Source organism: Aricia agestis, chromosome 2, assembly GCF_905147365.1.
Source record: "Aricia agestis chromosome 2, ilAriAges1.1, whole genome shotgun sequence".
Classification (NCBI taxonomy): domain Eukaryota; kingdom Metazoa; phylum Arthropoda; class Insecta; order Lepidoptera; family Lycaenidae; genus Aricia; species Aricia agestis.
In genome coordinates this window covers 18,737,390-18,764,863 of record NC_056407.1, presented here as the reverse complement: position 1 = coordinate 18,764,863, position 27,474 = coordinate 18,737,390, and the positions used below count along the sequence as shown (strand labels likewise).

The window sequence follows — 27,474 nt, the reverse complement described above, 5'->3', positions numbered from 1 at the left end:
GTTTTGACACACTCTCCAGGGCCACTTAGGGACTATGGTATACCTAACATTTTATACATAAGTATCATTATTTTTTAAAGGGGGTGCTAAATCATAAATGTCTAAAAGGAGTCATTATAGTTTTGACACACTCTCCAGGGCCACTTAGGGACTATGGTATACCTAACATTTTATACATAAGTATCATTATTTTTTAAAGGGAGTGCCTCCGCTGCCGGCGCCAGCTACCAAAAATATCAGTAACATAATGGGAACCGGCGGTAAGTATACTGCTGGCAGCCGAGATATAAAACAACGGTTGCCGGCACTGGCACTCAAAATGGCAACCGGTGAAAATGCGTAAAACGCTAGGTTCCAGTGCGATAAACATTATATGTGTTCAGCTGTGGATATTTTAGTTCGCGTCGACTTCGGCAAACTTCGGAAAACGGCACCGGCAGCAGAGGCACTCCCATTTTTTAAAGGTTGTATCGTGTTCTCTTATGTGGTTACAAAATAAAACGTGAAATAAATTATCATACATTTTTATTACGCTTACATTAACAACATCAAAATAAATCATAGACAATAACTGTGCAACAATTTTCCATCCCACCGTGTTACCTGAAATGAAGAAACAATAAATTAACAATAATTCCTCATAGAAATAACTATAGGTGGCAAAATTCTAATTTTCAGATAAATACGTTTAGCATCATTATCCATCAGTCGGGAAAAGAAGACAAAAATGAAATAGATCATCATAAAATGTGAACAGGTTAACTTGTCAAGTTATGACAGGAGGCAAAAGTTAAAAAGTCTAACCAGAAAGACAGAAAACCTTGCATTGTTTTATAAAATTCCTGAAACTTAATTGAAATAATAATTTTAGTTTTAATTATTATTAAACACAAAATATTATTTGTGAAATAGAGAAAGGAAACACAAACAATGAAAGTATTTTATGTTCCTGAGTCCTGACCAGACTATCATAATTTAACCCGTCGATCGTGGGAAAACGAGACACAATAGATATTCTATTGTGTCTCGTTCACCGATGAGCGTTTGGAGCTTGATGAATTAATATTACTAGCTGTTTGACCGAGCTTTGCTCGGTATTCGATAACACACGAATAAAATGTCATTTTCTAAAATGATTCCTAGCTAGATCGATTTATCGCCCCCGAAACCCCCTATTTACTGAATTTCATGAAAATCGTTGGAGCCGATTCCGAGATTCCAATTATATACAAGAATTGCTCGTTTAAAGATATAAGATAAAAAAACTACTGATTTAATTTACTGATAAAAAAAGTTTTTATACAGACCTGGATACCTTCCCCGCTATCCGCCTCAATGCCAATTTTCTTTTTGACTGACCGAACTTTTAGCTTATTACAGTACGTTATTACAACTTCATTAAATATATTCATTACAATTCGGAGGCTACAAATATACAAAAATATCTACCCTGTCATTATTAATAGAATATTGTAATGACTGTGCTTTACAAAGATCAGAACTATTATTATTTAGAGTACATTTACTGTTCTAGCTTAATAATATTAATAAATACAAAATGTTTGCTTATTTCTGACGGCAATTACTTTAAGATAATTGTTTAAGTAGGAAAAAATACTGTAAAAGATAGCCAAGTTCTTGTTGATGTCAAAACAGCCCCGAATCTTCAGTTCCTGCAAAAGAATATAGTCCGTTAGAAATATATTTATGATAGAATAAATATGTTTCGGTATTAGTTTTATACTTCAGTTAACATGTTGTGCGTCATTATATTTCCGTCGGGAAAAGAAGACAAAAATAAAATAAAATCATCATCTAGCAGTATATTCATTATTTTCAAAACGATCGTTAGAGACACTTAACACACATACTTTGTGAATTGTGACTATTCCTTCTTTAGAATTTCGGCCATCCGCCTTCCAGTGGTCTGTTTCGAGCCACAAGACGTACTAAATGTGTCTGCAGGGCTCGGAAACCTGGTTAATCTTCGCGATCCTGTTCGTTAGAAACGCCATATATTTCCAAATGAGCGTTTTTTATTTCGATTCCGATCCTGAACGGTCCTAAATTATTCCTGGTTTTGTTCAAAGAGCAAAATGAAACTGCTCCTACTCAAAATGCCGGCTAGAACCGTTCGCGAATATGTTCGCCCCGCCCATTCACGCACACCACGACACGACACATCCATTGTCCACACATCCAAAATAAATAAAAATGTTATGGCCTATTGGCTATTAGATGGTGCACTAGAAAGGGATAGAAGATATCACTGCACTAGTTACTTTCCGCGAGGAATTAACCAAGTTAATTTCAGAAGCAATACCGCTCGCATCTCGGTTTCGCTCCGAGCGAACACTTGTCTAAAATATACCTGGTTAAAGAGCGTTTTAACCTGGTGAAAAAATACCGGTTCCAAGCCCAGTGTGTCTGCAACATTTGTTGTAACGCTAAGTGTCTAAACACACCAAGCCAACAAGGAGCGGGAGCACTCACCGTTAGCTGTAGAAATGCCATCACCGACGATACATGTCTCAGCATCTGTGAACGTTAATTATTACACTAAATTAACGAAAGATTAAAGGATTTTTCTTAAAAGGTTCGCAAACTGGCTAGGGCTGCATCACAAATTAATTTATAAGAAATATGCACTTAGTAGATAAGTCCAAATCATATTTTAAAATAAAATACACATTTCATATAGTAATCAGGGTAAGTTCGGATACAGGGTAAATCCGGATAATTCAAGTTACGCTAAATTAAACAACTTACGGTACTACAGTTTGCGGTTTCAGTGCAGTATAATGCTGTATGGCGTATGTGCCCGTAGCGCCAGGCAAAAAGAAACTAATTTAGTGATAAGTTGAATTATCCGGACTTACCCTGTGTCCGATCTTACCCTGATTAACCTTAAACAAACTTTTATGCTCACCTTTTATTGTTGATTTCTGTTCATCTAACTATAAACCGGCACCTGTAAATATAAAATAAATATCAACAAAATTATTTACGTCTCCAATTTGACGATGAATTTACTTTTTCTCATTTTTATGCTACGACCAAAACTACATTGGTATTCCAAAGGCAAATTTCTTATGTGCTCGAAAGTTATTACTTTGCTTATAATTTTTATAGGTTATGTATAGGTTGCATTTTTATACCACAAAAGCTGTGAAAAGTATCATTGGTTTGTAATGATATAGTTTTAGAAGAGATAACTGATGAATAATTTGCATCAATGCATAAAGAATATTTTATTTCAATCAAGATTTTGTCGTTAGCTAAAAAGATGGTTATACCCAAAGGGTACTTAAGAATATTTTTATTGTCGGAATGTCGTAAAATTGTTTTCTAGAAGTAGACTCTGAACATATCTGCCAGATAAAATTAGATAGTAGGTAAATGGTTTAATAATTGGTTTCAGGTTCCTCTCACTTCTCAGTAGGTAAAAAATACTTAGTACATTATTATAATAGTTTCAATTAAGAAAACTTATTCGTATTTTATCAAAAACGTTAAAAATGGGATTACACAGTAGTAAGTATATCACAGTGCGGTAGAATGTTTTATTTAGGTAATGCTTTGGTTCAAGAAAAATATTTGTAATAAAAATGTCAGTTAACCAAGCACACGCTTGGTAAACTTACCAATGATAAGTATAATGACAAAGTCTTCCTTGGTGAATGTAAAATTTACGGGATTCTTCAAGCTTAATATTAATAATCTTCTTCTGCATCTTGTCCTCAATGCTATGCTAGTCTTAAAAAGGGCAATCATTAAAAAAAAACAGAAACACAAATGTCTGACGAAATAAAAGCATACTATGATGCTACAAAACAACAATTTGAAGAAGAAATTGAGGAGAACCAATTATTTGGCCACAATGAAAATTGAAAAGCGAATAGGGCTTAAATCATAAACTGATAAAATTGAATAAAAAAAAACAAATCGTATTTCAATATCTTTGGCTGCGCCAAGTCTCATATTCAGACGATTGAAATCGAAACACCTTCGGACGGGTGGAAACTGGGAGATATAATCTGTGAATTATAATGCAGTTGAGCTAAGGCAATTATTGTGACAGACAACAATTTCGGTTATTAATCTCCCAACAATTCTATGAAATTTTCGAAATTGTGTCTAGATATTGCTAATATATTCGCCTCATTTAAAATGTGGGATAACATTGAGTCAACAAAAATGGACTGTTAAAAGAAGCTCCTTAGCGTTGTGTTCAATGAATTTTAAAAATCCGCTCGTGAAAGGCTAGACACTAGACAGGCAGAAGTACTCGACACACTCGATTAAAACCAACGACAGTGTACTTCTACATTAGTCTTCTGGAATGCGCGGTGCCCATGGCAGAACAACGACGTAAAATAACGCCAAACCAAGAAGCCTCTGCTGTTTGCAGGTCGAGAGGAGCAAAACTTATTTAGGTTTCTGCAGTTCAAATGTTGTTGATATCCAATAAAGAGATCCAAAATGACAATTTAAACAAGCATTTGGTCAAATTTGAAGATCACAAGTTCTAAGTGCTGAAAGTTGCAAAATTAGTTATCTGCAGCTGACAGGTTGCTAAGAAATATATTGTACACTTTGTACACTTACATAATGGCGACTCACAACGACGACAATTTTATTTGATTAGAAAACAACACCCATTGTCGTACTTCAAATCCCGACTCGCTTAACGTGCTTCCCTTTCGTATCATGTTGCAAGCGGGATAGCACCAGAATCCAATCAAGATGCCCGATGCTAATTGAGCCCCAATTTTAAAATAGTCACATTGAATGAAACCAAAAAACCTGATTGACCTGCCAGTATATTTCTTCGAAAGGTCTAATGTATGGTTGGCCATAGTTAGAGTGGCCCTCATTTTTAGAAGAAGCAGATATGTGTTACCAACGAAACGGAAATATTGAGATGACAAATTGGAAATTACGCGTTATATCATATATGGCGTATAATATAATCGTCAAACTTAGAATGCATTTTCACCAGGGCGCAACTAAACAGAGTTGCGAAGAATGTGCTTATGAGAATCAGTATTAATATTATTTTCTTTTGCCTGACTTCGCTGAAAGCAGTGACTATATCTGATCTTAGAAAACACATTCCTTGCGACGCAGTAGCTGGGCTCCAGTGGAAACGTAACGATAAAGCAAAGCACCATAAGGTACCCGGTGGCAGCGCGCGGCAAGCACGCTGTCGCAGCAGCCTCATTAACTAAGGAATTTAGGAGGCCTACAACGAAACCGTTTTGAGACTCAAGCAATGGAAAGAGAATGTCGCGTCCTACTCAAACAACGTTCGTTCGTTCGATTGTTTGGGAGTCTTAAAACGGTTTCGTTGTACGGTCCCAGACTCCTTTCGAGCTTCCGTCCTGATCCCAGGCCCTGGAAGATCCTGTCGAACCAGTGTGGTGGTCAGTGGATGTTCTGTACCTTCATCGGTGCGGGATGCGCCACTGCAGGTGAAAACCCATTGGCGGGTAGATATGACAGTAGTGGGCACTGGGCACTCGACACACAAGTTTCACATAACTCCTAGAGTCTCCGGCATGATAATAACAAGGAGTATGCTCCTTAGCCGCGTATGCGTAAAATGCACACAGTGCCAACATAATGAGGTAAGATGTATTTCATCACTACCGTCTCTCGTATGTTGATAAGTTGTCTCATTTGACTATTAATAATTTAAATACTTATTTATATTTAATAAGTAATCAGGCTTCCTATCACTGTCAGCCCTTTTAACGGCCGTTCCCAATATTAGATCTATCTCTGGTTTTGCCCTACTAGAGATAGTAATAGCTCACAATTGACATAAAATATATGTCTCTAATGTCTAATGTGAGCTATTCCTATCTCTAGTAGGGCCAAACCAGAGATAGATCAAATATTGGGAACCGCCGTAAGTCATAATACCGCTAACCAGTGGCTAGTTTTTGAAGGATATACAGCCAAACAAACCTTCAAGAATAGTAGTTATGTTAGGCTGCGTCCTCATCAGACACGGCACAGCGCCGCCACCGTGTTACGGCACGACGCCGCCACCATGATACGGTACGGCGCCGCACCGTATCACGGTGCCGTGTACGGTGCTACGCGCGCCCCTATTATGGTGAAACTTCCGAACAAAATTTGTGTCCAAGCTTAAACGAGGCATAATATGAAAATACATATAAAAGTCGCGTAATGCAAATATTGTCATGTATACCGAGGAAATTTTATCTATAATAATAGATAAAATTTCCTCGGTTTCTTTTTAACCGACTTCAAAAAATATTTAATGATTCTTTTTCAATCTTCGTCTTATTAACAACAAGAGAATATTTTTTTCGCGATCCATATCCATTATCCAGACAAGCACTCTCGTTCGAGCGCAAATATCGACTGAATAGGGACGCACCGTACGCGGCACCGTGACACGGTGCGGCGCCGTACCGTAACACGGTGCCGGCGCCGCGCCGTGTCTGATGGGGGGACAGAGCCTTAATGACTATTTATAGGCCTAAAAGCTAAAACGTACTAAGAGTGCGAGTAAATATAAACTATTTAAATAATGCTGGAACTTAGGAGACAATCTCGCGACGCTCTTAGATGCTTTTCGCGCTTCAACATAGCGCCGCCGCGCCGCGCCGTGGCGCAGTTTAGGAATCATAATATCATATCGTATCGTATTTGCTAATTGTAATTTGATACACATTTTTTTTTAAATATTCTTTGTGTGCCAAGGCACAGAAACGCAAAATTTATTTGTGTTTCTGTTAAATATTTAAATGACCTGAAAAAAAAGACAGAAATATTATAATAAAGAGAAAACAAAAATATATTCCCATAATATTAATGCTGATTAAATTATTAGTATCTACACAATACGTCGTATCAACATGAGGTCGTGACAACGTTTTGTTGATTTTTTTATTTAAGACTTGACTTTAAAATGCCCTTCTCTCATAATAACAGAACATTCTACAATTTAATGTCCAACATTTGTCTTTTTACTTTTTACTTTGTAATGAATTCGGTCCAAAAATTGTAAATCTTAAAATTAGGCTGCTCTTTTGTGCCAGCTCAGCTCGAAACAGACGCTTTTGGCCAAAATCAGAATTAACACCGTCAACTTGTAAATTGTGCTTGAAAAACAGCTGTGTCATTTTGATATTCGTATTGTGATACTTGTAGGTTTTAAATTGTAATACTCCCTGTTTCCCAATTGCAGCTCAAGAGCGCCATAATGCTCAACATAATATGACCAAAAATCAGCCAAGTGCGAGTCGGACTCGCGCACGAAGGGTTCCGTAACGTTTTAGAGCAAAAATAGGCCTAAAATTGTCTTTTTTTGTAATGGCAATTACCTTAAACTTAAATTTTACTTTTTTAAATTTTATTATTAATTATTAAAGCACACATATAATTGAAAATTTTGTGAAAATTTCAATTGCCTATCTGTTGCCATTACTAATATATCGAGCAAAAAAGGCCAAAATAATCACGTCCGTTGTATGGGATTGGGATCCCCCTTAAATATTTGTTTTATTTTATTTTCAGTATTTGTTGTTATAGTGGCAACACACAATCTGTGAAAATTTCAGAAGCCTAGCTATAGCGGTTCTTGAGATACAGCCTGGCGACAGACAGACAGACAAACAGACAGACTGACAGACAACGAAGTCTCAGTAATAGGGTCCCGTTTTTTCCTTTGAGTACGGAACCCTAAAAACTGACTAAATTAAATTGATAGGCTGTGAAAAATGACCACAACGTACCTTCGGCTTACCCTTGAAGGTATGTTGTGGTAATTTTTGCTTGTTAAGATGAAGAGTAGCGCATTAGCGGCTAAGCCGCAGCGGCCAACGGGGCTAAAAAGGTCGCTTTGAAGAATGATATGAACCATAACATAATTCATTTTTCTAAAATCGCAAAATGCAACTCTGTTGGCAATTCATTTCTGTATTTTTGTACTGATTTGACATTTGTCAGTTTGACAGATTTGACAATTCATTTGCTGAATTGATTGAGAGGAATTGCTAAATGTGACCATTTTAGCCCCACAGGTCGCGGCGGCCATCGAGATAGATACCTTAGTATGAAACCGCCTAGACCACGCGCACCTGGCCGCCACCCGGCCAGCGGCCACACCAGGTTCTCAATTGCCGCCGCGACCTGGCCGCTGCGGCCTAGCCGCTAGTGGGCTGTTGCTCAAAGGCAAATAGGGAATGCAATCCCGCAAGATAATTTCAATCTCGGTGTTTGCGTGACTGAACCTTTACAATCCCGCTATAAAAAAAAACCCCGCTTATTTATTTTCATCTTTTTTTTTAATTATTTTTTTTTTCGAAAAATTGTGCATAACCGATTCCGTTACATACATACAGCCCAAGCTTATAAAATTATGTTAAAAAATTATGGTATTAATAATAATTGTGTCTTCTGCCAAACGGCTCCTGATATTCAACACAAAGTAGCCCCAGCAGCTAAAATAGATCGCTCAGCTTCCACGCTGGTTGGTACAATTATTGTACCAACCAGCGTGGAAGCTGAGCGAGCAACAATTAGTGTCTGAGCGAGCAACAATTAGTGTCATTTAAGGTGAATAATATTATGTGAATTGAAGGTAAATTGTTTAGTGGGCTGCCTGTAGCCAGTTCACGCACCCCCGCACGCAGAATTAAGCGTATGAATGACGCTTCTTTGTAATCCCGCCAGTCCCGTGGGATCGCGCTAAATTTTCGACCGGGATTAGTCCCGCAAAATGCATGCGGGATTCCGGTATTTTGGGATCCCGGTATCCCGGTATTGCATTCCCTAGGCATAGGTGACAAACATTTTCAAAAATACCCTTTTTTTCGTATCCTTGTAATTTACCGAAAATACGACTTGTGAAGTATCAAAATCGTCAAAAAACGATGTTAAAATTAAATTAGCTTTTGTACAATGCCGTTACTCTTAGGTAGGTTTTGATACTATGCAATTTACAATAATGTTCACCCCAATACTTGGCCCCTTTTTTTAAATTACTTAATAATTTTAGCTCGCAGACATCTTGCAAAAATTATAGAGGCATAATACGTAAATAGATAATAATTTTTAAGTGGGTTACTAATAACTATGTATTTTCTAACAATAATTATTATAATATGTCATAATGAAATGAACCAATGGTTGAAGTAAATATTAGTATTAATTAGTATTTGAATTTTCATTTTAAATTGAAATTATTCTTAATGAATTATAAAACTATAATAATTAACAATTCATCATGCTGTGATTGAATAAAATATTATGTGTTAGTTCTCATGCTATCTACAATGTAAAATCTATTACATATTTAAAAAATATATTTTTAGGATCATCTCTACGAATAATAAAAACTAAGGCAATGTAACTCCCATACTTTGAATTTGGTTCTTTTTTGGCGGCAGCGGCACGGTATCAACGTGTGTAAGGACAACTAGAAAACAAGCATGAGTAATGGAGCGGTGCCGCTGCTGATGCGGCGTGTGTGTAAGCAGCCTTAAATATGACAATAGCTACGAAACACATTCAAATTTAGGAAATCAAGCAGTTGACAATAATTGTCACTTGTATAAAAACACAAAATTGTGTACCGAATACATAAAGTATGCATGTATTCGGGTCACATTTTGTAGACTCGCGTACAAAATTTTGACACAGTTACTCTTCCTTAGTTTCTATTATTCGTAGGATCATCGTCATACTTCCATAAAGCTGAATTTTAGTATGTACAATGTACATGTCCACTTCAGAGGTAAGAAAGTCCCAAACTCCGTAGTTGCTATTTGTTCTTACCTCTAAAGGGGACATGACATTTTAGGATCATCATATTTTCATAAAAGCCGAATTTTCTTATGTACAAGTCCACTTGATGGGTAAGAAAGGCCCAAACTCTATACTTGCTGGTGGGTCTTACCTCTAAAGGGGACATGTACAGAAGAACTTTTAGCTTATCTAAAATATCGAAGGTCGGGCTGTCGCTGGCTCTTACTACAATAAACTTTTATAGTTGAAAAAAATATTTTAAATTTGCCATACCAACATGTCGTCGTCAGCCAGACGGCAAAAAGAATAAAGTAAAAATGTACGTTCTTTTATTTCTCTTCGGGGCCGGGGGTTTATCACTTTTTCCGTAATTTGCATGGCAAAACATTTAAAGAGCACCGAATGACTTTTGAAGTATAATGCTGGTCAGCCGTCGATGCGTTTTTATATTACTTCGCTACTTAAAAGCGTCTCGAGTCACATTGCGTCTTTGTCATTCGAAAGAATAGACAAAGATAGCTTCTGTGATTTTAGAGGACTCGTTGGGTAATTTTTATTTTTCACCCCTTAGTAATTGATGTAGTCAACCAATTAACGTTTTTTGAAACATGCACCATACCACAGACATAGATGATCTATGTCTGTGCACCATACAGATCTTTATAAACTAGAGATCGCCCAATGCCCAATGGTCGAAATTCGATCTCAAATAAAAAATTAAATTATAAGTTTCAAATTTCCACGCTTTTCTTTTGATATTGTATTGTCAAAATATTATTTTTTAGACAAATTAATGCTTTGTTCAAACCTACGCGACCAAGCGACTGCGAAGTGGGAGCGTCAAGTTGTCAAATGGTTTTAAAAAATAAGTCTAGTTATGTAGGTACACTTCAAAACACACATTTGACAACTTGATGCAACTTGACGCTCCCGCTTCGCAGTCGCTTGGTCGCGTAGGTTTGAACAAGGCATAATTCCTTTGACAGTCTCAGATTAATAAAGTCAAATCAGTATTTAAGATTCAATACAAAAAAACAATCTTTTTTCAATTTGACAAAAGACTAAACTCATAAATAAAAGAGTACAATTCGTGTGTATAGGGCAGTCAAAACCATGTCAAAATCTCTTGTGTGTGTTGTAGTGTCTGTAATGTTTTAATTGTTAAAAAAAAATATGATAAAAGCATAATTTCAAAATAAAATTAGCTCTATGCACTCCTTTATCATATAAACTATAACTGTGCAAAATATTAATCACCTACGTTTCCGAATTTTTTCGCTCGCTATACATAGATAATATAATATTCAACAATGATTTATAAAATTTTCCAAAAGTGCTTACTATAAGTACAGTCAAGAAATTAAAATGTCTAGAATAAAAATATCGTTAGGGTGTTTACACAAACGCCGCAGCTTCAGCGGCACCGCCACTGCGGCTAAAATACTGGTAATTAGTCTATTTGGTTAGTACTAACTAGTAGTAACATTTTAAATATACATTCTGTACCTTCAGGAGGCAGCTATACAATATACTGGTATACGATCCCACCATACAAGGACCTTCACCGAGCTGGTTAATGGTTCAAAAGTATTTTATATTCAATAACATGTCACTAAATTTAGGCAACCCACTTGCAATAAATTTATTGACATACGTAATCTTATATAAAAAATTCTCGTGTCACAATGTTAGGCCGCGTACTCCTCCGAAACGGCTTTACTGATTTTTTAACCAAATTTTTAAATATGCATATTCAGTGAGTCTGAGAATCGGCTACCTGGGTACTTTTTTATATTGATAAGTGCATCTCTAAATAGTATAAAACAAAGTCGCTTTCCGCTGTCTGTATGTATGTATGTATGCTTAGATCTTTAAAAGTACTCAACGGATTTTGATGCGGTTTTTTTTAATAGATTGAGTGTTTCAAGAGGAAGGTTTATATGTATAACATATGCATAATATGGTAGAGAAACACTGATAATTTTAGAGGTTTCTAATGTTATGTCGTAAATAAATTCATTTTTTTGCGTTTATATTGCAAACGCTGGCTAAACCCTACGAGATAGATCAAAATAATGTACTACAGTATTGTACACCTTAATAAGGTAAACAAAAAAGTCCGCGATGCTATATGTCTATTTCTTAGGGATAACTCACAATAGCCATTTTTGTTCTTTACTTTTTACGAAAAATAATGGCTTATTTACGAAGCGATTTTCACAATTTACAACATTAACCCTTATCCAAATAAACATGTTTGGAAGCTAAGACATTAAATGTAGATTATAATTGTCTTTTACACTATACAATTTCGATCAATACTTTAGAAGTTTTCAAACGCATAAACTTACGCGGAATCAAAAAATATGTCGCGCGGCGGCGGCCGAGGGACATAGCGGTTACGGCGGAACCGGCCGGGGGCTCTCATAAGCTTCGGGCTTATGTTATTGTAGTAGATAGTGTATTTCGTCATTGTGTGGTTGTGCAGACGGTAACGCAGAGGAGCAACCACAGCGCTTTCTTTCAGATATTCATTGTTTCTGGTTCTTTGGTTTCTGAATTGTCGATAAAAATATATTTGACTTGGTTAGAAAAACGGACTTTTGTTTTTGCTTTGCGATTGGGTTATTTGTTGCTTTGTGGGTATTACTATACGATCATGCCTGGAAGACGTCGTCGTTCGAACATAGGTCGTAGTACAGTGAATTCCAAAAGATAGGATAGGGATAGACATCGAATACAGAGAGCAAGAAAATCATCCGCACAGACACATAGCAACACCGAACAAAACGAACAACTAAACAGCCACAGACCCGAGAGAGTAACTAATTCATGGGTAAATAAAGAAAATTCTGCCAATTTTTGCGAAACTTTTATCGTTTACGCAGCACAATAGGAAAAATCACCCGATTTTGAAACATTCTTCATTGGTGCTCCGCTTCTATTGGTCTTAGCGTGATAATATATTATAGGCTACATCCTACTAATATTATAAAGGCGAAAGTTTGTTTGGATGTATGGATGTGTGGATGTATGGATGTTTGTTACTCTTTCACGCAAAAACTATTGAACGGATTTTAATGAAACTTTACAATAATATAGCTTATACATCGGAATAACACAGGCTACAATTTTAACCGACTTTCAACATGGGGGAGGTGTTATGTTCGTTTTCTTATATTCAACGATTACTCCGCCGTATGTTACCCGATTTTTATATTCACAAAAGTGGTGATCTGATGAAGGATCCATAAGTAATCGAGGGAACTCCTCAAAACTTATAGGGAAACGTGTGGTGACTTCGGTTTCGTGAGAAGTATTCTAAGCATATGCTACCAACAAGTAAGATTTTGCACCGAGATATACCTGGTATACCGTGGTTCGGAAGGTGCTGAGAGAACTCCTGATTCTTTATAGATACAAGTTTGGGAGTTTCGGCGTTGTTTTAAGAACAGGAACCATATGCTACTATGCAAATTACATTCATCATCATCATCATCATCATCACTACCATATTATACCATTTCATAGTCTTTTAGATCGAGACTCGAGTTTGTCAAGCGATAATTAAAAAAAATATCTTTATTTTATATTTCTAAAAATAGTTTGACGACCTCTGTGGCTCAGTGGTGAGCGCGTTGGTAGCTCAAGCCGGAGGTTGCGGGTTCAAATCCCGCCGACGGAACAAAAAGTTTTCAATGTTCCCGGGTCTGGATGTGTATTAAATATGTGTATCATATAATAAAAATCTTAAATATATGTTTAGTATAAAAGTATTAAATATATTTCCGTTGTCTGGTACCTGTAACACAAGTCCATCAGGTACTTACCACGGGGCCAGACTGACGTGGTGTGAAGCGTCCATAGATAAAAAAAATCTATACCTCCCTAATATAATAACATTGAAGAGTATGTTTGCTTGGACGCTTCAATCTCAGGAACTACAGGTCCGATTTAAAAACTTATCTCAGTGTTAGATTGATCATTTATCGAGTAAGACTATAGGCTATATTATATAATATTATATTATCACGCTAAGACTAATACGACCGAAGAAACTCAGGAAAATGCGGGAAAAACGGGGAAAATATTTTTTATGGGAAAATGTACGGTTTCTGTAAAATTCCTAATTTACGCGGGCGAAGCCGCGCGGGACATCTAGTTTGTTGAATAAATAATAGTAAATTATTACAGTCACTTCAATAAAATAATATGGGCGATCTATACTAATATTATAAATGCGAAAGTATCTGTGTGTCTGTCTGTCTCGCTTTCACGCCAAAACTACTGAACCGATTGTAATGAAATTTTGTACACAGATAGTCTAAAGCCTGAGAAAGGACATAGGCTACTTTGTAACTGGAAAAAGGGGTTGTAAAGGGGTGAAATGCGTAAATTTGTTCAAATTAAGTTAGTTCCAAAACTCATAACAGATGGCGCCAAGAGTCGCCTAGATCGCGCTATCGCTTGCTCATATTATGTGTTTCTATAAGAGGTGGTACCATGTTGGGCTTACTTTTTCGATTCTTTAGATTGTTATACACGCTATCAAATAACTCACATACCAACATAGATTTCAGAAACAACATCATACCAATAAATAATAATAAATACATAATAATAATAAATAGTAAATACTAAATAGTTTATGGGTAAAGCTAAAGTTGTGTAATGCAGCTAAGTTGTGTAAAGCTAAATAAGCTTTAAAATTTGGTATAAAAAAGTTTAATTAAAAAAAAATATTATGTGCACACTACACGGCTGTTTTGGGTATTTTTATATTTAAGGGGTACCAGCGTAGCTAGCACGGGGTTTCCCAGTCGATTCTTCGGAAGAAAGTAATCGCAGTTTCTTTCCCATGTCTACATATCTTATTCCCGCGAGCATGGCACCACCCATCGACTTGAGTTTCAGGGGACAAAGACAAGAAAATCTTTCCATAGCAACCATTAAAGCAACGGCAATAATTTTTTTTTGACATTTAGTTTCTTGGTTCTTTTTTTTTTAATTATGGCACCTCGGCTATAAAACCATAGTCAGTGTCGAGTAAATGGCGGCAAATTAAAAAAAATCGACGTGTAGCAACCTTGTCTATAGCCGGAATTATAGTTTTGATCTACGAAATACGAATAATAAAAACTAAGAAACTTTATTATTCGTAGTTTGTTATTCAAAACTATAATTCCAGCTATAGACAGGGTTCCTATTCATCGATTTTTTGAATTTGCCGCCATTTACTCGACACTGGCCATGGTTTTATAGCCAAGTGCCATAATAAAAATAAAAACAGAATCAAGAAACTAAATGTCAAAAGCGGATCGTCATGCTTGACATATAGATTTTCAAAAGCGAAAGATATCGAGATACGAAAGAAACTTTTACTCCAATGTTTTTCCGGTAAAACTGTCAAAATTTAGTCTTTCGTTTGTCTACGTGCTTGTGCTAGCTATGCTAGGCTTTAAAAAGCTTTTGAAGTTGACACCAATTTTGTTGACACCGCGTGCTATAGACTAAAGTCCACGCGGACGAAGTCGCGGGCAACAGCTAGTACTTTATATGGCAAAGAAACGTTTGCCGGGACAGTTAGTTAAATATAAAATACTTTTCATCCATTAACCAGCTCGGTGAAGGTCGTTCTATGGTGGGATCTTAGGCCATACCTAATTTATTGTCATCCACATCAAAATAGTATATTGTTTAATCGTGGATAATGATTAATTAGGATTATAATATAAAAAAATATCGAAGCTCAGCTAGAACAACAAGCCTTTAGCTACTGGTAACTTCCAGAGATGCCTAAACTAAGTGACTTAGATCTCCTTGTTTAAAAAATGCTCCAGGCTTATGCTAATCATTAATCAATGTAGCTGCCATTGTCTAAATAAAATAACAGCATAAATTAATGTAAGGATGTAGTAAATTTTTTATTATGTGCAAATGCCCCCGGCAAGGGCAATTTTTTTTTTATTGAAAGTGCGTATCGGTGTGTAAAATTTATATTATAAACATATTTTCAAAATGCCAATTTAAATGGTTCGTCCTTCTCGTTTGCAAAGAGCACGAAATGTTTTCGGAGCTGTAAGGCCGCGTCCCCATCAGACACGGCGCGGCGCCGTCACCGTGTTACGGTACGACGCCGCCACTGTGATACGCTACGGTGCCGCACCGTGTCACGGTGCCGCGTACGGTGCGCCGACCCGCGTCCCTACTCAGTCGATATTTACGCTGGAACGACAGTGCTTGTCTGGATATGGATCGCGAAGGATTATTCTCTTGTTGTTACTAAGACGAAGATTGAAAAAAGAACAGAAACAGAGGAAATTTATTTTTGCTATTTTTTGCTCTATTACCAATAATGACAACAGATAGGCACTTGAAATGTTCACAAAATACTCAATTATATTTATACTTTGAAAATTAATGGAAAAATTAAAATAAAACTTAATAATTAAGGGGGCTCCCGTACAAAAAAGATAATTTTTTGGTTATTTTTCTCTACAATAATGGTACGGAACCCTTGGAGCGCGAGCCTAACTCGCACTTGGCCGATTTTTATCAGTTCCAAATTAGTGTTTCGTGTAAGTTTGGACACAATTTTTGTTCGGAAATTTCACCCAGAATAAAGGCGTGCGGTGCACCGTTTGCGGCACCGTGACACGGTGCGGCGCCGTACCGTGTCACGGTGGCGGCGTCGTGCTGTAACACGGTGACGGCGCCGTGCCGTGTCTAATGGGGACGTGGCCTTACAGAGGAGCAACTCCATCCAGTAACATGACAGTCGCTTGTACATTGCGTCAAGCGACTAAAAACAGTATATGGCGCGTCTGTTAAACACCGATCGAGTCATAGCACAAAAAATCGCAATGTATCGCCATTATTGCAGTTTCGCTGAAATACCTGAAAAAAAACATTTATTATGATTCGTAAAGGTCAGGAGCGGCTCCTGAACTACAGTCAGTTGTTTCAGGGTTGTCAAATGTCAAGTCAGTATCTTTATACTGCATAATTTGTATGCATGCAACAAAAAGATATATAAAATCAATTATTATTAATTTTATAGGCGTGCCATGTATATTTTGTAGCAGGCTATAGAATTTTTAATGACATTTTTATATTATATTTTGAGACTTTGGGGGAAGCCTTTTATTTTAACAGTATTAGTAGTAAGTTTAGTTTAGGCCTGTTACCTGTACCTAATACAAATGAGAAAATTTAAAACAGGGTTACTCAAACCATGGAAATTTTCGTCAAGTCATAGAAAGTCAATCATAGTCAGCAGTCAGCACGAGATGTGACAATCACGAGTCACGACTCACTGTGTAAGACGCAAGAAATGAAAGTTAGCTTCTATATTGGCTGGTTTCCGAGGCTTTTTATAAGCACCACTGATAGTGGTTGCACTAATTACAGTATAGATAAATGTTTAAATGAACAAGGCAGAGCTGCCAACATAACAGGACGAAAATTTTAATTTGTATATTTCATGATTCAACAAAGAAACGAGTTAAGTTTACGTGCTTAAAAAAATGTGGTTATTTTAAACTACCGCCAGGGACCATAACATTATTTCCTGTAATAATTTAAGCAGATTTAATTTCACAAACTATAAATTTTGTTTAAATTACTGTATAGTAATAAATTACTATTTTTTTGTGAATTAATTCAAAAGTATGTTAAATATAAAAAAATATGAATACCCCAAGCACTGCCTTCTATAGGTGTTTTTAAAACAGAAAAAATTAATAGTTGATATTTGAAATATTTTATTAATCTATAAGATATTAAGATAGAGAATACAATATGATTTCCTCAATATACATACCTACACACGTTTTTTTCAAATTTCACACATTTACACAAATTGTTATGTTTTCGCACTAGGCTCATACATACATCTCCACTCACAATGCCTACTCCTTGCAATCTTCCTATCTTTCTGCTTTACTATAATATGTATGGATACAGAACTACAAAATAACATATTATTGTTAAAAACGTTGAACCTAAGTGATAAAAAAGCTTTTATTTCGTAATTTTTACACAGACGTGAAGAGATATTCTTCACGTCTGTGTAAAAATTTTGCCTTTTGGCTGGATCAGAAAGTTTCGTCGATGTAATAAAATAATGTTTACGTCACTAAACTAAAAATTAATACTAACCTACAACTGTTTAATAGAAGGAATAAAGTTTACGACACACCTTATTGAATTGATTTCATTAAATCGTACGATCTACTATTTAATTATTACTAGCTGGTAAATATCTAAGATTTTATTCTTTACGTTATGTTAAACACTATCAAAATATTATGCTAAATTATCTAATCAAACACTTTACGCGTTTTTTTCTTAATGTAATTCTAAGAACGCAAATAAATCTCATAAAATTATGATTAATATCTCCAAAATGAAATTAACAACAAGCAAATTATCAGAACTGCCATATCGGTGAAATTCAATTTTCGTTTTACATAATTATTAATTCTATTTGTAAAAGTAAAAGCAGCTTATAAACACCGACATAATATAAAAATTAAGATATCGTTATCGTTGAGACTCAGTAGCGAAAGAGTTGTGTCAAAGGATAGTATTAAACATTTAAATTACAAATTTTTATGTTGCATTATAAACGATATTTTTTCTATTTTTGATAATACACTGTCCGAAGGTTGCTGGTTATTTAAAGGATGGAGTAAAGTTCTGAACAACTAGTCGTAAGCAACTCAGTTGACGCTGCTAAACGCATTAATGGCTGGTGACTCATCGATCGACTTTTACAAAGACTATTGAATTGTCCAGAGCGAGGACGCTCAGACGAACGTTTGACGCTCATAGTTGCGACGGAGCGTATTTAAAAGCGACGGCGTTTGTTAGGGAAATCATCCATCTGTCGCGAGTTGTCCCAAACGCGGTTCTGCGGCATGTCGTCATATCCTCCGCGTTGCCTGTCGAACTGGTCTCTGAAGCCGCCCTCCTAGAGTGAGCAATCACAAAACTGTCCAAATATCCTTTCTTTACGGTAGATACAACTAAGAATGTTAAATACAGAGTAGAACCGGTTATGTGCAACTATACATACAGTAAGGTAGCAACGCCCAGTAGTTCTATAACTCGAATGCGTTAATGGAATATATCGATTGGTAAGTTCGGTAAAGAGGTCGCCGAAAAAGTTTATGAGTTTGTAGTAACGTAGCCGTTGGCCAAACTACCGAAAAGTTTGGGCCGCAGATGGCGCAACTGATTATGCGAAAAGATCATTCAGATCTTTGTAGCAGCTAACAATTACACTACCAAGTACCACTACACTTTGTGACGAGTGATGCCTTATCCTATTTACTAGTGTAGCTAAAACCCAATGTATGTCCAGCAGCGAAAGATGGCTTTTCGTTGGTTACTGCAACGCATTTTAAGGGCCGATGCCCTTAAAATACGTAAAGCATTTTTTATCAAATAGCGTTTTTAGATAAACCATGTTTAATTTAGACGTGGTGTTCAGACATTAATTTAAAGGTACTAAGTACAAGTAAATAATAGTAAGCGAGAGTCAACTGATTACAGACCTAAATGTATTGTAAAAAATAATGAAGATGTTTGTAAAAGAATAAAAAAAATCAAAAATCAAAATTGTTTTATTTCTGAATAAATTTAAAATAAATGTTTTCAGAATGTCCTACATGACGCCTACCACCCGGTTCGGGAACTAACCCGGCGAGAAGAACCAGCGTAAGAAACTCGCACGGGGCCCACTTTTTTACCAAATAAGACGTGATTGATAATATTATGGATTGTAGTGTGGTCAAGTGAATGAGATTTATCCAGCAGCTCGGGTGAATTGAAGTGGTTGTATGCTGCAGTGGCGGTTGTAGCACAACCAGCGCCCTGGGCGAGATTCATGAAATCATCATGCTCCCACAATGTTTTGACCACAGTTACCGTAGTGGTAGGAGATTCGATCCCGGCCGATTTTTCTAATCCCGGGATAATCCCGGGATTATATTGGTAATAGAAAATGACAAGTAATACTCGTCGTTTTGGATCTATGTATATATACTAAGACTCATCAATACAGTGTTATTTTTAGGGTTCTGTACCTAAACGGTAAAAACGGGACCCTAATGCTGAGACTTTGGTATCTGTCCGTCTATCCATTTGTATGCCTGTCTCCAGGCTGTATATCAAGAACTGCTATAGCTAGACTTCTTAAATTTAAGTACACAAATTGTGTATTTTAGTTGTCGCTATAACAAAAATACTAAAATCAACATAAAATTAATATTTGAGGTAGCTCTCATTCAACAAATGTGATTTTTTGACCTTTTTTGCTCGTAATTAATAATGGCAACAGGTAGAAATTTGAAATATTTACAAAATCCTTAATTATTTTTGTATCTTAATAATTCATATTTATATTAAAATAAAATTATTATTTGAGGGACTCACATGAAAAAACACAATTTTTTGTCTACTTTCTAACTACTTCTTAACTAACAAGTAACAACGGTTCGGAACCCTTCGTGCGCGAGTCTTGACTCGCATTTGGCAGATCTTTTTAAATAAATTCATTGATTTTTCAATCCCCAAGCGGCAGCCGGCTGCCGCATAACAATTAAAAATCGATTGTGTCTGCGATACCCATGATGGAAGTGTTAAATTACAATCCCGAAATTTTGGGACTAAAATATGACCGGGATCCCGGGATTGAATCCGTAGTGCGAGCTCCACGCACACGACGCAATCTTTTGTTGACAATCAAACCGATCAGGCTGATGCTGAGTAAACATACAATGGAGTGATATAGTGATATAGCCAGTGACCAATCCGTCCACTAACTTGCACCCAACGAAACAATGATTATATATTTTGTAAGTATAAGACTATAATGTGGAATATATGAAAATATTGCATAAATAATGTTTATAAACCGAAACAACCTAGTTAACAGTTTCGTCATATCCATTTGCGATTGCAGAGTATCCTGTATCAGAAGGTAGCCTTCTTGAAGTTATAAATCGACCTGATACAAAAGAATAATGCCCTGAGTTTCAACACAGGTTTTTTAAACACAAAGAGACCAAAAGGGAGGTGTGATTTAAATACTGATTAAATCGCGAATCATAATACTTAATGCAGTCACAGATTAGTCACTGATTATATTAGCAGAAATTGTCGACGTTCTTGAGATACAGCTTGGAGACATACAGACGGAAGGATAGATAGCGAAGTCTCAGCTGCATACTTTAACGAAAGTTAGGTAGACCTTCTGCACTTGATACCTCCTAAAGCAGGGGTCACCAAATGGCGGACCGCAGTCCGCACCCGGACCGCCGACCGGCGAACATCGCCAAGATTTAATATCAAGTTTGCACCAATTTCACTCCAAACGTATAAGAGAGATAATTAGCTAAAATTCCGTAATTACCTTTGTTTAATTTGCGAAGGTCATTTCATTTCTTAATATTATGGACTCCGAGCGAAACTAATTGGTGACCCCTGTCCTAAAGTAACCGCGACCCAAACTCGTTGGTTGTCATAAATTATATTTTATGGGATATGTACAGAAGTTTCAGCTTTCCAAAATGACCTGGCTGTCACTGGTTATTTGTACAACAGCATCGCAGCGTGCGCCGCTAAAAGGACTGCTGTATGGAGCGTTTTATTTGCGTACGCTAGGGGACGCTGCGATAACCAGTTACTCTTGATTTTTATTATAGTTTTTACAAGACTTGTTACTTTTTATTTGCTATTAAAGACGTCTATTTTTAAAAGTACCAGAAAAAAATTAAGGAGGTCTACAACGAAAATCACAAACGAATCGGAATGCCGCGCCCTAGTCTAACAAACGTGAAATGACGCTGTTAGAGTGGGACACGGCATTCGATCGTTTGAATCTCAAAACGGGTTCGTTGTAGGCCTCCTGAATACATCGATTTTATTCCACAAACCACGCACGCAATCAGAGCATTGTTTCCATATTACGCGCAACAAACAAATTTGACTTAACGAAGTTTGCCCCCAGCGTACCTATTTTAAACGTGAATATTAGCTTTTTGTTTAGAGAAATGTCTCAGCATGTCTCCTATCATGTGCCAACAGATTTATTTGGCATATTATATGCACGAGCTTCCCGGAACAGCCTCCACAAACACTCATAAACTTTTCTGGCCCACATTTACTCAAACTACCAACGAAACAACCAGTTTTGCAGTTGAAAAATATAACATTATTAAGATAATTATTAAAATAAAAAACTTATAACAATATTAAGATAATTCATTTCAATCATGTGTCACAGACACCAGAAAAAATGTTATGAATTTCAGCAGACTTGTTATGTAGATATAATATTTCCTTTACAATTATAGATTTAGTTACCTGAATAAGGTAAAACTCGTTTACATTCAAGATTTAGATAGATATCTTATTAAAATATCCATCATAATGAAATTTATATTAAATTCTGAGCTAAATATTTATAAAAATGAAATTATTGGCAATAAAATGTAATGTGTCAAATTTTCAAAATGAATAAAAATCCTATATTTTGATTTGTTCAATATAGTCAGAATTTAGGTAATAGCGGTTAAGGAGAGTTCTGCAATATAAAAATTATGATAAATGTCATCATCAGGTAAAAGTCATCTCACCGACAGGGCGGTAAAACTAAAGGTACTTACCATTGGCTGCTGATCAAACATTCCTTGTTCTTGACGATCCAGCATAGAGTTGAGACGTTGAGCCTGAAAAATATTTTTTATCACTGATAAGTGATATTCTTTATAGGACATAAACCTCTTCTTCCATAAAATAAAACTAAGATAATCATTATTTTAAAAAACTGCATCATCGAAGATTTAAGGGAATGTATACTTTGGTAATAGCCTGCCAACCTGCTTCAGGTGTAAAGGTGCACCTGTGAAATCGGCTACAAGTTACAACTTGTATTATTCATTGTATATGTATGGGGCTTATGTCAAAATCTTTATTTAATAACGTCTCTAGTCCACTCGCCGCTGTTTCGAAGTTCGCAGCGTCGGTCGACTAGAGGCGTAACAGTTAAGTAATTAATGTTTGTCTCAAGGCGGCAGTTACTAATTACTTAAATTAACAATATCTGTTGGTGTGTAACAGCCGTAGAGCTATACCTGCACGAAGAGCGTGTTCTCCTGCTGTCTGCGGCGCAGTTCGTCGTCCTGCTGGCGCATGCGCTGCGCCAGCTCCTCCTCCTGGCGCAGGCGCTGCAGGCGCTCGGCCTCGCGCCGCTCCTCCGCCGCGCGCTCCGCCATCTCCCAGCTGCGCTTCTGGCGCTCGCGGTCCTCCTCTCGCTGGCGCAGTTGCTCGCGCAGCAACTCAGTCTCGTGCTCGTACCTAAACACGTACATGGGTTATTACTTATTACCGCAATCTACCACATAAAATTTTTTTTCAATCTGTATTTCAGGTATTTTCCTTTATCACTTTATTCTTTCATTATGGAAAATAACTTTAGATACTAACTTAAGTTTGTTTGTCCAACTATATTTTTAACGTTTAAAAAGAAATGCACATACTTAGCAAACTGCATTTGAGCCTCAAGCTTTTCCTCTTCAGAGGCAAGTTCCTTCTTTAGCGCCTCCTCCTTCTGACGGTGGAGCTCATGAAGCTGCTTCCACCTTGTGCCATATTCATGCTCGAAACTGCCAGGCTCGGCAAATCGGGGTCCATACTAATAAACATAGATTTTTACTAGTTTTAATATGCTTAGAAACTAGTCTGTGCAGATTGTTTTGACTTTAACGAGACATAAATATTTGTCACCAACTATGAATAATAAAAACTAAGGAAATGTAACTCCCATACCTCAACCATTTTAAATTTGGTTTTTTGTCGCACACCGAAATAGTACAATAGCTACACTAACATTCAAATGTAGGAAATAAAGCCATTTACAATTATTATAATTGTTACTTGTATAAAAACACAAAATTGTGTACCAAATACATGCATAAAGTATGCATGTATTCGGGTCTTATTTTGTAGAGTCGCAGACAATTTTTTTGACACAGTTACTCTTTCTTAGTTTTTATTATTTGTAGGTCACCAACAAATTAAGGATTACTCTCATAGAGGTAAAATACCTCTGAATTACGTAGTGTAGGGAATACTTGAAGAATACTAACCTCTCTAGCTCTCATGAATTCTGGGTGCTTCCTTGGCAAGTTCTTCTCAGGGTAGCCATCAAACTCATCTGGTTCCTCCAAATTTTCCACAATAACTGGTCTGAGTGAACTAAAAACAACAATCATTAATATTTACCACATAAAATTATAAAAATACTGAAATATGCAATAGTTTAAGTGAAACTTACGATGTAAGGAAGAAACATTTCTCCGAACAATTACGAATGGCGGCCAATGCACTAGGCTTCCTTGCAAATTCAACAATTCCATCACCGAGGGGCTTTCCTCTTTCGTCGACTCTAACAAAAGCCCTCTCTATCTTGCCAAAGATTTCAAATGAACGATATAATAATTCATTGGACACAAACGGTGGCAAGTTCTTGACATGGATGGCACTGTTGTGAGGAGCAAATCTGACTCTCAAGTTACGCCCATTCCTCATCTTTCCATCCAATTCACGCTTAGCTTTCTCGGCATTAACTCTATAATCCTGAAAACATTAAACTTGTTAAAATTTTGTACTAAAAATTTGCATTACAAGTCTATATTCAAAATAGCATACCATTTTGATAAATCCAAAGTTTTTCTCTTTGTTCAAGAAAAGTTCGGCTGTTTCTCCAAACTGGCCAAACAACTGCAATATTTCTTCCTCTGTTACATCATTAGTGAGGTTTCCAATGTACAAACGACTGCGACCGTTGAATTTCACTTCAGTTTGTTCAATAGCAGGTAGATCAATCAAGGGTCCAGATAACTCCTTTAGCTTGTGAGACAGCATTTGCTCCTAAAAACAACATTTTATAAAATAATACAGTTCTACAAGGTTTCTCAACAAAAATTTTTAGGCACCACAAATGCTACCAAATGCAATGCAAATCAAGCATTTCAAATTACATTGCATTTGGTAACATCACTAAGATACCTGGTGCACTTAAAAATTATATACCTCTCTCATTGGTTGTTTCATTCCATCTGGGCCACCATAAGAACCTCTGTTATTAGGCCTCTGCTGATTGCGGGCTGGTCCACCAGGGCTACCTTTGTTCTGGCCCTGGTTCTGGTTATTCCTAGGTCCAAAGTTTTTGTTACCAGGTCCACCTTGACTCCAAGTGCCGCCCTGCTTATTAGGTCCACCAAAGTTTCCATTCATGTTCTGAAAAATGATTTGCATAGTAAGATTGCAACAACAATTTGTTTTGTTTATGAACATAGTATTTGTGATACCAACTTTTTGGAAGGGTCCTTGATTCTGGTTCTGTTGTCTGTCATTCCCAAAAGCTTTATCAACTTGATCCTGAGGCTTGGCCGGAGTAGTGTTAGCAGCTTGAGCTTGTGGCTTCGGTTGCTGTGGTTGGTTTGGTTTTGGTTGCTGGTTTGGTTTTGGTTGCTGCTGCTGTTGTGGTTGAGGTTGAGGCTGAGGTTTCTGGGGTTGTGGAGTAGTAACTTTCTGCTGCTGAGGTTGGGGCTGCTGCTGCTGAGGAGGCTTCTGGGGTGTGGTCTCCTTGTCCTTAGGTGGATTTTGAGCTGGTGTTTGTTGAGCAGGCTTTTCATTTTGTTGCACTTGCTTGATAGGCTGTACAAGCGTAATAGCAATTAATAGGTGTTCATTTTAAAGAGCCTGACAGTATGCACTAGTACTACTCGACCAAGCCAACTAGACGACTGTCAAATCATGCTCTCTCGCACTTATGCATTGCTAGCGAGGTGCGTAAGCAGTGTTGCCATATATACAGATTTCTCCGTATTTATACAGATTTTCGGTGAGCAATACAGAAAACTACTGGATACAGATATTTATACAGATTTACAGAATTTTGCAACTATGATTAATTTTCTAAAAATTTAACAACGCAACAGGCTAAATACAGACACCATTGAAGGTTTTTTAAATACAAAGTAACTGATTGGTGCAAAACCATGCTATAATCTAGATTCTAGAGGTTGATAAGCAGTTGCTGTCGAAGTTTAATAAAAAAAATACAAATGAATATAATATTTCTATCCTATTGCTATGTTTTGTTATTATTTTATTATATTATTTTAAGGGCCTGTTTCAGCACTTCCTAATAAGTGATATTCTATCCACAACTTAACTTGACATATTATAAAGTATGGAGAATCTGTCAAAAAAGTTGTGGATAGCCTATCCGGCACTTTATCAGGAAGTGGTGAAACAGGCCCTTAGTGTTTTTAATTTTTTTTCTATTAAATTTTAAATTTTTATTTAAAGTAAAAAGTTACCAATTTATGTAAATTTTTATTTATTAAACGATTATCACCTTATCATGTCAATACGTATCCCTTTTTTTCATAAAAAAAGCGTAGATAATGATTAATAGGGTTTTCTTATTGACTTTAATACAGATTTTATACAGAATATTGAGACAATATAACATACAGATTTTATACAGATTTTAGCAGTTCTCACTACAGATAAACGGTTGAAACTATCTGGCAACACTGTGCGTGTAAGTGCGAGAGAGCAAGCTTTGATATTTGTCTAGTTGGCTTGTTTGAGTAGTAAATGTTAATTCTCTGGTTTTAGAAATCTACTGAAGACCTTAGAGCGCGTCTTTTACTGTTGGCGAGTGCTTCGAATAAGGAATTTTGGCTGCAGTAGCTGTGGTGCCAAATCTTGTGGTTTGCTTTCAGAATAGCGCTAATAAGGTGAGATACCTCTGGTGACTGATACCACTAATTTCACAGATGCCTTCAGTTTATATTTTTGATACCATTCGGATTTCGGGGGCACCTAACAGTACTGGCAAACAAGATGGCGACGCTAAGACGAAAATTCATTTTATAAAATATGAATTTATACACGCGGCACGCCGTCTATTATCTACATGTCCTCAATGTTATATAGCCAGCAAATATGATATTTACTACAAATATGATTATTAATTGATTTCAAAGATTGTACTTACCTCATTTTGTCTCTGACCTCCTTGAGGATTTTGATTTCTAGGATTTTGATCAAAGCGAGAATTACGGAAGCCTCCACCACCTCGGTTTCCTCGTCGTCCTCCTAGCCTTTGGGGTTGAGGCGGACCGCCAAATCCTCGTCCTCCGTATTGATTCATTTGCATTTGCATTCTAAAAATACAGCAACACAATAAGTTCACATTATATTGTCATATATATCAAAAATATCGAGGTACATCAAATTAATGATAATTGATAACTCACCCTTTTTAATTATTTATACTCCTGTTTCCTAAATTACTCTGAAAATTATTTTGTAGTTCTACTTCCTTCACGAGAACTATCACAAAATGGCCGGCTCAGAAAATGACGCCGTGACGCGTTGAAAAATTGGCTAGAAACCAGGAAACGGATGTTTCAACTGACAAGTGACAAGTCCCTTTTTTATGGCACTCGGTGAACTGTGAAGTCGGTGACAAGCATTGACAAGTCGAAGCAAGTGGCCCATTCACGGTCCTGCATTGCAGTCCGCCGTGTAGGACTGCGAAATGACGTAGCCCACACATTATCCTGCTTTGCCGTCCATCTAGGGATGTGATATACTTGC

At 36.6% G+C, this 27,474-nt stretch overlaps 1 protein-coding gene across 3 annotated transcripts; it reads right to left on the bottom strand.

Moving 5' to 3' along the window:
• Positions 1 to 508: 508 nt before the first annotated feature.
• LOC121739981 (hrp65 protein-like) lies at positions 509 to 27,249 on the bottom strand. Of its 3 annotated transcripts, none has more exons than XR_006037515.1 (14): positions 27,132 to 27,249; positions 26,870 to 27,038; positions 25,171 to 25,515; positions 24,889 to 25,095; positions 24,505 to 24,726; positions 24,131 to 24,432; positions 23,943 to 24,051; positions 23,334 to 23,488; positions 22,929 to 23,151; positions 22,461 to 22,523; positions 2,930 to 2,971; positions 2,494 to 2,538; positions 1,308 to 1,673; positions 509 to 603 (listed from the first exon to the last, which is right to left on the bottom strand). XR_006037515.1 is itself a non-coding variant. In XM_042132647.1 (11 exons), the coding sequence occupies exons 2-11, from the start codon at positions 27,035 to 27,037 to the stop codon at positions 18,638 to 18,640; spliced, it is 1,917 nt and encodes a 638-aa protein (XP_041988581.1). In that variant the 5' UTR covers position 27,038; positions 27,132 to 27,249; the 3' UTR covers positions 17,533 to 18,637. The 3 variants fall into 3 exon arrangements, 1 of the variants encoding a protein (XP_041988581.1); XR_006037516.1 differs by having other exon boundaries at positions 1,316 to 1,673; XM_042132647.1 differs by lacking the exons at positions 509 to 603; positions 1,308 to 1,673; positions 2,494 to 2,538; positions 2,930 to 2,971 and adding an exon at positions 17,533 to 18,760.
• Positions 27,250 to 27,474: the final 225 nt, after the last annotated feature.

Excerpts from the sequence above, each read along its gene's own strand:
- LOC121739981 (XM_042132647.1), bottom strand. The coding sequence starts at position 27,037 with ATGCAAATGCAAATGAATCAATACGGAGGACGAGGATTTGGCGGTCCG. Across the intron at positions 25,096-25,170 it reads ATCAAGGACCCTTCCAAAAA|AACATGAATGGAAACTTTGG; the intron begins GTTGGTATCACA and ends ATCATTTTTCAG. Across the intron at positions 23,152-23,333 it reads GCTCAAATGCAGTTTGCTAA|GTACGAGCACGAGACTGAGT; the intron begins GTATGTGCATTT and ends GTACGTGTTTAG.